The sequence below is a fragment of the Aquila chrysaetos genome, chromosome 16, assembly GCF_900496995.4.
Source record: "Aquila chrysaetos chrysaetos chromosome 16, bAquChr1.4, whole genome shotgun sequence".
In the NCBI taxonomy this organism is placed as follows: domain Eukaryota; kingdom Metazoa; phylum Chordata; class Aves; order Accipitriformes; family Accipitridae; genus Aquila; species Aquila chrysaetos.
Genome location: NC_044019.1, coordinates 23,925,044 through 23,938,507, shown reverse-complemented (window position 1 = coordinate 23,938,507; position 13,464 = coordinate 23,925,044). Strand labels below are relative to the sequence as shown.

At 37.5% G+C, this 13,464-nt stretch overlaps 1 protein-coding gene across 5 annotated transcripts in view; it reads left to right on the top strand.

Moving 5' to 3' along the window:
* ANO3 (anoctamin 3) overlaps positions 1-13,464 on the top strand; it is a 216,910-nt gene that overhangs the window by 119,567 nt on the left and 83,879 nt on the right. For all 5 annotated transcript variants that reach the window (XM_030039477.2, XM_030039476.2, XM_030039478.2 and 2 more), the window contains exons 2-3: positions 218-430; positions 1,425-1,496. In XM_030039477.2, the coding sequence (XP_029895337.1) occupies positions 218-430; positions 1,425-1,496 (285 nt within the window). The remainder of the gene's footprint in view (positions 1-217; positions 431-1,424; positions 1,497-13,464) is intronic.

Sequence of the window (13,464 nt, the reverse complement as noted above, 5' to 3'; positions counted from 1 at the left end):
TGTTGATGGAAGGATGGGTGGAGAATTCCTGGATTTCGTTCCCAACTCTGTATTCTTCTTTGAATATTTTAAACATTTTTGTTTAGTTGGAGAGTTGCTTATTAAGTGGATGAATCACCTTGAGCTTTCATAATTAGCCGTCTGTCTTTGTCATTGCCTAATATGGCAGAGCTTATGTTCTTTTTTTTAATTTTTTTCTCTTTTTTGGCTTTTTCAGGCATGAATACAAGCAAGAGTGAGACAGTGAAAGAGCATCCACTGAAACCCTCTAGAAGATCTATGCCATGCCTAGCCCAGAGCCAAACACATCCTCAGAGTCTGAGCAAGCATTCGTCATTTCTGCAGCCAAATCGTGTGCAGCCACAGCCCCGGCCTCAGCCTCTAAGTGCAGGGACATCTACAGCTACAGTGGATGTAGTGTCAGAACGAGGTAGGAGGTTTTTCTTTCAGGCTTGTTCCAACACTGGGAATGGAAGGGATCTATGGGAACATAATTTGAAGTTTTGTGGTGTCTTAGATATAATTTTTTAGCATCTTTCATTAAATTATAGGGGCATCTGATAAGCTTTAATTTGTTTAGATATCTACAGTTTGTTGGAGAGATGTTTTTGCACAAAACAGCTAGAAGAGCCATGGTACCGAGTCCTTGAGTCAATCTCTATAATGTTTGAAGTGAGGCTTAAACTAAGTTTTATTTTATTTTTCTGAATTACAAGATTATTTACTTCTCACTGAAAACAAGACAAGAAAGTGCTCCTGTATGCTGGGGAAGAGCATGAAGGTTTCTGTAGTCCGTCCTAGGAGAGAGAGATTAAAAAAAATACTAGGCTTTTGGCAAGAAATGTCTTTAAGTATGAACATGTAGGAGCAGATGCATTCATTCATGAATAGCAGAATCAGGGAAGAGTGGTGTGGAGAACAGTGGTGTGGAGAGAATGAGAGAAAAGGGAGAAAATCCCTATGAATTTTAGCTTGTGTTGGAAAAAGGAACTACTTTTATTTTAGGATATCTATTTTAACAGATAAATATGCCTTAACAGAGAGGCTAGTCTAGTTGGAGATCCCAATCACTGTGTATGTCACCTGTTGCCAACTATTGCCATACACTATTGCCAACTGTGTGTGAACATTTATAGAACAAATTAACTCTGCTGGCTTCTGCTACTAAATTTTGCTAAGTCCTTCCTTAATGTTCATAGGCACTAATTATTACTCTAGTAAGTTATTTCACCAAGTTAAACTTATCTCAGGAATAGAGTGAAAGTCTTCAGTAAAGTGATCTTGTTCTTTTTTCCACCAATGGAAAGTGCTCTTCAAAATTTCGGCATAAAGTTTTTCATTTGAGTCACTGACAGCTTTGAAAAGTGTTTCTTTTACTTAAAAAATACATGTGAATGCTGATATGAATATTGCATTTATTCCAGCTAAAGTGATGGAGACTTTGGAAAACAACTTGCTTAAGCTGTCTAATACAGAATACAGTGATCCATTTTTAGGTAAGTTTGTGTCTGAACTGAAATAATAATAAATTAATGATTCTTTAATTACACTTGCAGTATTTAGGTGTGGAAAGGCCATACTTACCCTGAACTGCTAGTTTTTTTGAAAGAGGAGGCTAAACGTGGGTAAAGAAATATGTGGTGTCATAAATTTCCTGATACTTTCTCTCCTTTTAGACTAATGGTAAATAGGGACTAAAGACAGAGAAGTATTTTTTTCCATACATCCAGTGTAACCTTTTCCCATAACAATCCTTCATAATACAATCACTTGGAAGCATGTGTTTGAAACTGCTTTGAAATAGTTGTTGTTGTTATTATTCAGTTATTATTATTCTTGTATAGCCATCTTATTTAGTATTGTCATGGCTGCAGTTATGTTGTTTTTTTTCCTTTAGATAGTCATGTATATTTGCTTTAGATATTCATGTATAAAAAGTGTTAAAATTGTGTGTGTGGGGAGAGTAACACAGAAAAATAGCTATGATTTGTGCATCAAATATGCCTGCATTAATGCCATTTTGATACTTTAATTAAGTCAAAGAAAGTAGGAAAGGAGTTATTCTTAGAATAATCCCGTCCTTGCAACTGCAAAATGAGTCTGTATATACACACACGAGTAGTAATTTGCAAGTTCCAAAATTAATTAATTTTGAAATTCCCTGGCTGTGTGTTACCCATCTGAAGTACACACAGATACTGCTGCACCTTGCACAGCTACTGTGAAAGATCTTTTTGCTCACAGTCAATGTAGCATCAATGTAGAAATTGTATCTTCATGCTGAAGGAAAGAGGTCTGCTTTCAGAAAGCTATTTCTGCTCACTTCTCACATGTTTTAGCATTGATTTTTCTTGATACCCAAAATATATGATAGATAAGAGGCTCTTCAAGGTCTCCTAAAGACGTAGCTACTGGAAATGTGAGTGAAATTGATACTTCCTCCAAAACAAAATCAAAATGTTCCAGAATCATGACACAGACCAAAAATGTGGTGTGAAGATTGTATAAGAAAAATAATGTATCTCACTAAGGTTGCAGTTGAAGCTACTGCACTCTTTTGGTGTAATTGGTTTCACTGGGTAGGCAAGCACAGGTACTAGATGATTTCACTGTTATAATTTGCTTCAATTTGTTTTTATAGGCTGTTCTATTTTCTACTAATTGCTTACACGTACATGTGCTGATATTACTGCATATTTATGTATGGCAGCAGTAATTCTTTCTCATAGTAAGTGATGCACTGTTTTTCATTCACATCACCTAGTTTAAACCTGAAAAGAAACGTGGAGGGCTCAGCAATTGAGGAAAAGATAGATTGAGTCTCATCAGCTCAAAATTGTATTAAACTTTGGTGTGGATATTTCTCCTCTGCTCTTTGAAGAGGCAGAAAAAATATTTAAATGGTAGCCCTTTGCTAACTTGATTCATTAATTTGCCTGTGTTAATTGAGTCAATCCCAAATTAGATCACTGAAATCCGTGAAGTTATTCTGTATTTACAGAAGTGTAATTGGTTAGGATGTTCAGCTACAAGCAAGAAAGGAAACAGTATTTTTAAATAAATCCCAGAAGTCAGTAGTAAGAATTGCCTTAGGTAAAAATCAGCATTATCAGTTAGGTTCATGAAGAGAAATCAGGGACAGTTAAAGGTGCATTTAAAAAAATGGCCTTTCTCTAGGCCTTCAAAATACAGTTTGTTTGTGCTTGAGGATCGTATTTATGTGGGTAAGACTTTGTCTCCAAGACTAAAATTTTTTATTTTATCCTGAATGGGGAAGAGGGGGGGAAGGTCAATTAGCAAGAACCTTTTTTTTTTTTTTTTTCCCCCCCCTTTGATTGCCAAATAGGCGAAGACAATGCAGCCCTGCTGCATGCTTTAGTCGGTACTCCAGCACTTTGACGGAGTTTGCAAAATAGGCTGATTAATGGATATCATCTTCTTAGTGAACCTTTTCAAACTGCTCTCCTGAGAACATGGAAGAATGTTGACTTAAGTGAATGTGGTGAATTTTTAATTAGACAGCATCATGGAACTGTACATAAAATAGGCCAAATGGCTTTCTCCTCTTCCAGAATTCTGTCCATCGACAAACTATCTTCTTGTGAGGAAGGGATTAACAGGCATCAGATAAAAGTCTTTGGTGGAAAGTTTCTCTTTTATTTCTGTTGACTATAGATGAGGCCATAAATCTGTTGGACTTGTTTAATTAGTGACGTTGATAGATTTATGAAATAAGAAGACAATGTATTACACCTTTGTTACTGCTAACACAGACAAATGGGATCAAGGACAGTATGGATTTCTGTTCTTTTATCTGTCAGTTTTAGGTGGTAAGTAGTGTTTTTAGTTTGAGGAATCAGTAAATTCAAGCAAAGTAATAGGCATTGAGCTTCTGTAGCATATAGCATGAACTGTGAGGTTTCAGAAGCGCTGGAATGCTCAGTGCTTAGCCAAAGCTTTGTGGAAATTTCCACCCAGTGAAGGTTATGAGCAGGGCTTTCCAAACTTACCTAGGTGGAAATTGCCTATTGCTTGGATCTGGACATTCAGTAAAACGTTACGCCTTGCACTTCTCTAAGCGTGGTTGTAGAATTTGGTGTTCAGTCCAGAGCAAAATCATGTTATTGCTTCTACTTACTTGAAAACGTGTTTTCTTTTCCTATATGTTTGCATTATAGAAGAGTATAAAGTTCTGTTTAAGTGACCTTTGTCACTTGTTGAGACCTGAGTTCACAAGAGATAAAACTAAGATGTGGGTTCCCAGTTCACTGAAGAACGTTAATCCCTCCAGCTCCACTGCAGCTTCTTTAAGATTCTTACTCATCAAATCAGTGAAAGATTCCTGCTTTTTGACTGTTCAGAGAATGCCTTTTTACCTAAGAACTTCTCCAAGAGACCCATATGCCTGCTGACCAACATAATATAGTTAGTGAAAAACTAATTACAGTGAATATATTCTCGACAACAAGACACATTTATTTTTGTCGACTCATTTAGCCGCAAGTAGCTAGTCAAATCCTATAACCACACACATGGGGGAATTTTCTGAATAAGCTTTTTGATGAGAACATTCCAATTTGTCAAGACTTCTTCAGAAATGTTTACACAAGGTTAGAAGAGGGTAGGATTTCTTGCCACGAGGGAGACCACTGCCGAGTAACCAGTACCTTGCTGCTGAAGCTGTGTGTCAGGGAAGTGGAAGACTGAGGTTCCAGTTACTGAATTGTACAGGAAAGACCAACTTTCGTAACATTAAGTTACAGACTGTCTTGAGGTAATACTTGAAACTTTTCCTGAAAGGTGCCTGAAGTTTTTGTTTTAGTATGAAATATGAAGACTTCAGAGCAACTTTTATAGAGGCAATAGAAGTATTTACTGCCTAGGTATATAACACAGGAGAGATGCTTATATGAGATGACAGAGACCGTCAGGCTAAGCCTCAGTGTGGTATTTTAGGTAACAAGAACAGTATACCTGTGATACGTTACTTACCTGGACTACTCTCTCATATTGATGCAATAGTCACAAATACCTAAAAGGTATAGATTTAGAAAAACAGGAAAAAACTTTTTTGTATTTCTTTGGAATTGAGTGTCAGGACTTTATAAGAGGTAAATACAAGAGAAAATGAAAATACTTGTATTTGTAGATACATGTAAATTTGTGTTACACAAGAACCTGGACGTTAAAGCCTGAACTCATTGCTGCAACAGTATAATTCCAGTGTAATCCATTTTTTAATACATTTGAAAGTCACACCAATGACACTCAGACATTTGACATTCATTCTCTCAAAGGGAATTGAACATTATACTTTTTTTCAAAGTCTTCTGTCTGTGGATACTTGCTTAAAAAAAGTAGTGTATATTTACATTCCATTCTGTTTTTACTGTGCTTTGTTTTTCTTCTGAAAGACATGCTCAGTAATCACTTTGATTGTGCCAGCTGGATTTAAATGACATCGCTTTAACTTCAATTACTGAATTTCAGGCTTTACTGCAGCTACCAATAATAGCTTGTGGCTCTAGGTGGAGCTGAAAAAAATAAGTGGGGAATAGTTAGTTCCTAGTAGCTATATAGTAACTACATACAGAGAGTCACATTAATAACAATCTGTTTTCCTCGAAATATTTTTAAGTTCTAGAAACATAACTGAATTGCAGACATGTTAAGGTTAACTAATGAGTTAGTTAGTGGAGGAGCCGCTCCCCTGGTGTGGGGGTATGTCTGTGTGCACATGCATGTATAAAGAAACAGTAACTGGTAAATTTTTAAAATTATGCTTTTCTTTTTCCTTAGAGGCCATCATATGTATAAAGGGAATGAACCTGATCTTTGAATGATCACAAATTTGGCTGGCTGTCTTTTCTAAAAGAAATCTGAGTGTAAACAATTTTGATGAAGGTTATTTGCACTAGAAGTTTATCTCCATGAACAGTTGAAAAACCCTCTTCAGTAATCTCTGTTAACATTATAGGATGTGGCTACTACATATCTTTTGGAGTTTTGAGTGTGCTTTAGAAATCAGTTGACTGAGATTAAGAGAATTTAGCAGTTCTTTATTTTTGAACTGAAAATGAAGTACTCAAGCTGAAGGAAATTTACATGATTTGCAGGAGAATTTGTTTTACTTTATTTCAGTAATAACTCCTTTTTCTAAAAATAACTTTTTTCTTGCCATAACCGAGATAAACACTCTCTTCTAATGCATGGTACAAGTGAAAAAGAACTGCGTAAGGTGCAAAGGCTTACAAAACCACTAAATAATATTCCACTGAATGGTCTGATCTTTTCGCAAATTGTCATTTGGGTTTAGCAAAAGGAATAGAAGGACAGTGGCAGTATTAGGACTGATATGTGACATGTTTTTCCATGTGCTAGGTCCCTTTCCATTGTTAAAATTACTATCATTAGTGTTGCCAGGTTTGACTTCCTTTTTTACGTTCACTTTCAAACACTGTGAGCCAAATTTACAAAAGGGATTTCTTACTACAATACAGATTAATGCCTTTAAAAATCCAGTTTATCCCATACATAGCTAAGGCATCAAGATTTTCGGGAGTTAGACCATACTGGAAATCCAAATATACTAGAAGAAAGACTTGTGAATCTGATAGCCTACTTATTAACTTAAAAATCTAGTTTGCTCTTTCTAACACAAATAAGCATATAAGTAGCTTTCTGCAGATCCTACCGTCAGAAATGGCAGAGAATCATCAGAGGGTCTGCCCTCCACTGTTAGGCGGAAATACTTCATTTCAAATAAGATGTAAAAAATGAGTAATGGATAACATAATCAATAGAAATTGGCAATTAGGATTTAAATATAATGAGTATCTAATTTTAAGTTTTTTGGCAAATGAACCCAACACTTGGTAGCAAATAAAACAACACTAATTCAGTTCTGTTCTTCGTTAGCATGACATGAAATAGTTCCTAGATAGGAACTTGATCGTCAATGATGTAGTTCATAACTTTGCTGTAATGGTTACCTTGTATTCTGAATGTATCCTGAATCTAGTTACTACAAAGCTTATATATAAGAAACTCCCTTATTTACGTGCTATGCTGCAATGTAGTGAACTGAGAAATGAAGACCTGAACCAAAATTAACAATCCAACAAAGTGTTGTAATAACTGCATGAAAAAACTTTTTTCAGTGCTCAATTACAGAAGTGCTTGTAAGTGGATTTTTATTAAGTGATGTTATGATAAACCGAAATGGACAGAATAACCTGTTCAATATGTACAATGTTTATGTGAAAGGAGAGACTGAAATGTCACGGAGGACATGACTCAAGAGAACCAGGTTCAGTTTCTGCTTCAACAGAAATGTGATGTTTCCATTGTGACTTTTAGAATAATTTTTTCAGAAGCTTGTGGTCCTTAGGCAATGCCTGCATAGGTAAGGGCTGTCACATCTATTCTGACTGTGTTGTGAGATGGCTGAAAAACTGCATTAGGACTGCATGAGAAATATTCTGTGTAACGGTTACCACTGTCTGAAAGCTTATGAGAAATTGTACATTAATAAAAGCGTGCGCTTGTCTGTTATGGTAGTTTTTGGTATATAAATACACATACACAGGTAGGTGAAAAATCTTCTATGTTACATATATAATATAGTATTCCAGGTACACAGCAGAATAAAATAAGCAGACCTAAATCCATCACAATAGCACTTATCCAGGTGTCTGGTGATATCCTTCTCCAGGTTATTTATTGTTTCTAGGACTAAAATTGGGACAAAAGAGGATTAATTTCTTGACCAGTAATCCCAGTCTTAATAAAGCTTTGCAAGGCCCATCCCTAAATGTGTAAAGGCTCAAAGGATTGGCTCGAGTCATCATATCAAAGTTTGTGAAACAGAAACTATTTAGGAATAATTTTTATGTTAATTTTCCTTTCCATAACTATGCCACATTTTAATTGAAAAACATTTGCTATCCTACACTACAGTTATCTAAAATATATTGGTGGATTGCGTGTTGCAGAGAAATTGAGACAAGTGCTTTTTATCCTCTAACTGTCATAAAATTAAGACGCACTCCTGGCCCTTCAGAAAACTATAGTAGAAAGAAAGGTAGACAAGCAGTTAAAAGGACCCAAAAATGAAGATGCAAAGTGTAGACCAGAAATCAATTTCTACACTAAATGCTTCTGCGTTGTTAGGTAAAAGACTCCCAGAAATGAAAGTCTCTCCAACATTTTATCCTATAAGTGCACTTAGGGCAAACCTTCCTGGCATGCATCAAGCATAGCAAAACTATATGTCAGGAAGTGTAGGTAGGTTTTTGTGATGTATGAAAACTGAAGTTACTCATCATGCCTCTGTATTACAAGACAGCAAAACAAAGCAACTACTAGGATGAAGAGATCTGTTATCTGCTTGAATAATGCTTGAATCTTTTATAAATGGCTTTATACTTGAGTGGGTATCCAAGGTGATGGTACATATTACTCAGTTACATGTTCAGGTATGCTAACAATTATATGGGTGCATCCACTTTAAATAGGTACCTAATTAAAGATAAGTCCTTGACTTACTGAATTGAATAGTGAAATTCCCATTGACTTCATTGAAATATGATTTGGTCTCTGCCTCTAGAATTAGAAGCTGTCACACTTTTCTATGATTTAATATCCTCATCTTTATTTAAAATCTAGCCTTTTTTTTTTCTAACTTTTGCAGTATTAGGGAAAGCTACACAGTTTGATAGAGAAACCTGCCTTTTCTGACTTGAAGTCATAGTAGCATATTAATGTTCCTTTCTTTAACAGCTCACTTGGGACTTAGAAATTGTATATATAACTTTAATGATTTTTTTAAATAAAACTTTTTATGTGACAACAGTTCAGAAAGCTCTCAACTACCACATAAGTTTTAATTAACATAATTGAATAAGTCAAATATATCACCAAGATACTGTCCATTGGCTATAAGAATTGTTTAAAAATGCATTGTAGTTGCTTTGTATTGTTGTTTACTCAGTTCTGCAAGCACATAGTCTTTTAAATATAAGATTTTGTAGGATTAATATTTAAATCTTTCTCCTGCTTTGAGTAGGTACTCTGAAAACTCATATAAAGAGGTCGTGTAAAGGGTCATGCACATTCTGTTTGCATTACCAATAATATTTTACCTGGACAGCTCTGTTGGGTTTGCATGGCGAGGTTTTGGTAGCGGGGGGATCAGGGGTGGCTTCTGTGAGAAGCTGCTGGAAGCTTCCCCCATGTCCAACAGAGCCAATGCCAGCCGGCTCCAAAATGGACCCACCGCTGGCCAAGGCCGAGCACATCAGCAACGGTGGTAGTGCTGCTGGGAGAACAGATTTAAGAAGGGGGAAAAAAAAACCCCTGAGCAACAGAAACTGCAGCCAGAGAGAGGAGAGAAACCACCCTGCAGACCCCCAGGTCGGTGCAGAAGGAGGGGAGGAGGTGCTCCAGGCGCCGGAGCAGAGATTCCCCTGCAGCCCCTGGGGAAGACCATGGTGGGGCAGGCTGTCCCCCTGCAGCCCAGGGAGGTCCACGGGGGAGCAGATCTCCACCTGCAGCCCGGGGAGGACCCCACGCCGGAGCAGGGGGATGCCCGAAGGAGGCTGTGACCCCGTGGGAAGCCCGCGCTGGAGCAGGCTCCTGGCAGGACCTGTGGACCCATGGAGAGAGGAGCCCAGGCTGGAGCAGGTTTGCTGGCAGGACTTGTGACCCCACGGGGTCCCACGCTGGAGCAGGCTGTGCCTGAAGGACTGCAGCCCGTGGGAAGCACCCACGTTGGAGAAGTTCGTGGAGGACTGTCTCCTGTGAGAGGGACCCCAGGCTGGAGCAGGGGAAGAGTGTGAGGAGTCCTCCCAGGGGGAAGAAGGAGCAGCAGAGACAACGTGTGATGAGCTGACCGTAACCCCTATTCCCTTTTCCCCTGTGCCACCAGTGGGGAGGAGGTAGAGAAAACTGGGAGTAAATTCGAGCCTAGGAAGAACGGAGGGGTGGGGGGAAGGTGTTTTAAGATTTGGGTTTATTTCTCGTTATCCTACTCTGGTAATAAGTTAAACTAATTTTGCCCAAGTCAAGTCTGGTTTGCCCATGACGGTAATTGGTGAGTGATCTCTCCCTGTCCTTATCTCGACCCACGAGCCTTTTGTTGTATTTTCTCTCCCCTGTCCAGCTGAGGAGGGGAGTGATAGAGCAGCTTTGGTGGGCACCTGGTGTCTAGCCAGGTTTAACCCATCACAACAGCCCTGAAAAAATAATGAAAAATTGTGCAAGGACCTCAAAAAAAAAAAAAAGAGAGTTGATAAGAATGAAGGCAAATGTCCTTTAGATGCCCTTGTCACTTAGGGGACATGGGCATGAACGTATGCAAGTCCCATCCTCCCATTTGAAGTCTTCCCACTGCAGCAGAATTTTTTCTTTTTTTACAACAATCCACCCTACCACACCCCACCTCCCCCTTTTTCCTTTTTTCTTTACTTCTCTGGAGGTTTTGCAGAGTCTCAAAGTTTTTCTGGTAACTCTAGATCTGCCATTTACTTTAACATTAATGTAGGAGAGCTGTTTTTAGCCAAGAGTCTCCCCTACAGGGCAGAAATTATTTTATGTGTTTTGTGGTTTTGGTTTTTTTTTTTGATCCTGCAGTAAAGGAGAAATGGGAGAATGCTTCATAAACAATTATTACACTCTTTACCAACTTTGCCATATTTTTACATTGACTAAAGGGTTTTTTTAGACATTTCTGAAAATTGCTATTCACTCTAGTACCTTACTGAATTAATACCTGCAGTGTAGATTAACTAAAAGCTAAATACCCCACATCTGTTCAGCTGATATATTTCAACATATAAGCATTGATCACTGGCTGTTGTAGAGGAGTACTTTAGTGATCAGACCTACTCAGCTGAGAATCTGATCAACTTTTTCTAGCTCTGAAGAGAGGAAAAATAATGAAACCTCCAAACCTAAAAGTGTTTAATAAAAAAATTGTGAGCGCTTGGAAGTCCACTGGTGTATACAAATGGGACGCTCCTGGCTCGTGTCTTTCAGATATGCCCAGCAAAGCCCAGGTGGGATGGCTTTTATTAACAGCAAAGAAGAGAACATATGCTTGGGGAGCGGGAGGCAGGCAGTGGTCTGGGGTCCATTAAGAAGCCATCTTTCTGTTGATTGGTGTAAAAGCCTGAGTTTCTGGAGCAATATGAATTGGATTTGGGTTTTTTTTTTCCTCCTATGGGTTCTTGTCTACACCCTCCCGCTCCCAAAGTCAAGCAGGCTAGTTGTGGTGGCTGGCATTAGAGCCCATCCAAGAACTACAAGAGCAGGGAGAGCTGGCAGTTATTCTCAACAATAACAACCAAATGAGTAGTCATAGGCCAGGGAAGGCATGATGAGAAATAAAAAATGAAGTAAACAGTAGCTTTCCCACAGTGCAGAGGGAAAGAGCTTGAAGCAGGCAGGCTTTTCTCATGACATTTTGTGGAGCTGCAGCCAAATAAAGACTCCATGTTTGAATTTAAAGACGGATACTCATAATGCAAGTCAAATAGAAAGACTGGTAGTCCATGTCATTGCTTTTGGGGTATGTTATGTTAAAAATATTCTTGGGCAGTTGTATTTTCTCTCCCCTGTCCACCTGAGGAGGGAAGTGATAGAGCGGCTTTGCTGGACACCTGGTGTCTAGCCAGGGTCAAACACTCACAACAGCCCTGAAAAAATAATAAAAAATTCTGCAACTCTAGCCATGACATTTAGGGATGCTGTCTTGGTTTCTTGTGGCAATCCCAAATGGCACTTAAAATGCAAAAGCAAGTAATAGAGATTGTGGAGGAAAGGATGGAAGAAAATAGTGTTACTTTATAGACAAACATTGTATAAAAATGTCATGGAAGTTTAGAAACTGCAGTTACTGAGGAAAGACTTAGAGTCAAATCACTGTGTATTGTAGTGTGCATTGGTGACACTAGAAACAATCAAGCTCAAGTTAATTTAGGTTGTGTAAGTTTATCTTTAAGGGAATGCAATTTTGGCTTGGTGGGTGGGAAAATTACTGAAGAGAGACTTCTCTTTTATTAAAAGTGGTGAATAACTTTTTGCAGAAAAAGCACCAGGTCATAGAAAAATACAAAAATGTAGTCAATGCTACTAGCGGCAAAGTTTCTTTTTTGTCATCTTCTCTCAAGATCTTTTCCTAAACCCAAAAAATTTCATTCTCTATTCTTTAAAAATTTTAAGACTAATCAAAAGAAATTTACAGAAAGTTCAACTTAAGAAACAGAATGAGCCTCCCAAAACATACACGCTTTGAAAACACACACACGTTGCAATTGTTCTTTCTAACCTGTTCTGGTATAGAAATATGACGCAATCCATTGAACTTTTTCCTTCAGTATAATTATTTATATTAAAATTTTGTTTTAATATATGCTGCAGAAGAGGTAAATGGGACTACTAGTCTATTCAAAGTATCTACAAATCACACTTTAGGTGTTTTGTTGACAACAATGTCTAAAACTACGTGAATGTTAAGAAAAGTGCACACTTTCGAATATACTTTTAAAATATGGATTGTATGCTACATCTCTCAGCGTGACATTTTTTCAGACAGGTGTAGCAAATGCTTCTTCAAGTGCAATGTTTAAATGCTATGTTTTTAATCTTCATTCCTCCCCTTTTTACTGTAATGATACCATTACTTTGTGGGACAGTGCTTTAGGTGCATGAAATAAGTCATCAACTGCTGAAAGATACAATAGCAAGTATTGTTAAATTTTGTATAAGAAATGTACCTTTTTAATTCTAAATTTCTCCATTTTCGTGGGGGTTTTTTGTTGCTAAAACCTTTTTTGACTACATTTCAGGCAAGACTGCAGGTGTCTCTAAATGGATGGTAATTTTTTTTTTTTTTTTTTTTTAACAGAAAACGTATGCTACAATTTAAAAGTTCTGTCCTTGTAAACAAAATGTTTAGCAGGTAAAAGTATGTTGAGCACTAAGGGAAAACTTATTTCGTAACTTTAAATTGTTTAAATAAGACATTATGTACTTCTGCAAAGGTTTTTTTGCAGTATTAGGTGTACTCATAATGTCTAATTCTGTAAAACTTCCCTCATAAAACCAGACTTTTAATGTAAGTAGAGTCTTTCTTTCAGCTTAAAGGGCTTATCTAGATACAAGAGTTTAGGTTTCATAGGCCTGCCTCTTCATTTTACTGGCTTCTATTACAAGCTCTTCATCTTTAGTAAAGCTAAGAGCTCACCACATCTGGGCATGAGTCAATTCTGAGAAGTTGCTCAAGTCTCCTGTTTCCTACTTTGTATACCTACCATTTGAAACCTTCTTCACAGTCTTTTTACTACATTCATTTTTGTTGACCAGAGACTAACCTATATATTAGGTTAAAACATTGTTTAAAATAAATAAAATCTCTGAGTTTGGTGCTCTGACAATTAAAACAGGCTGTTTTGTACATTAAGA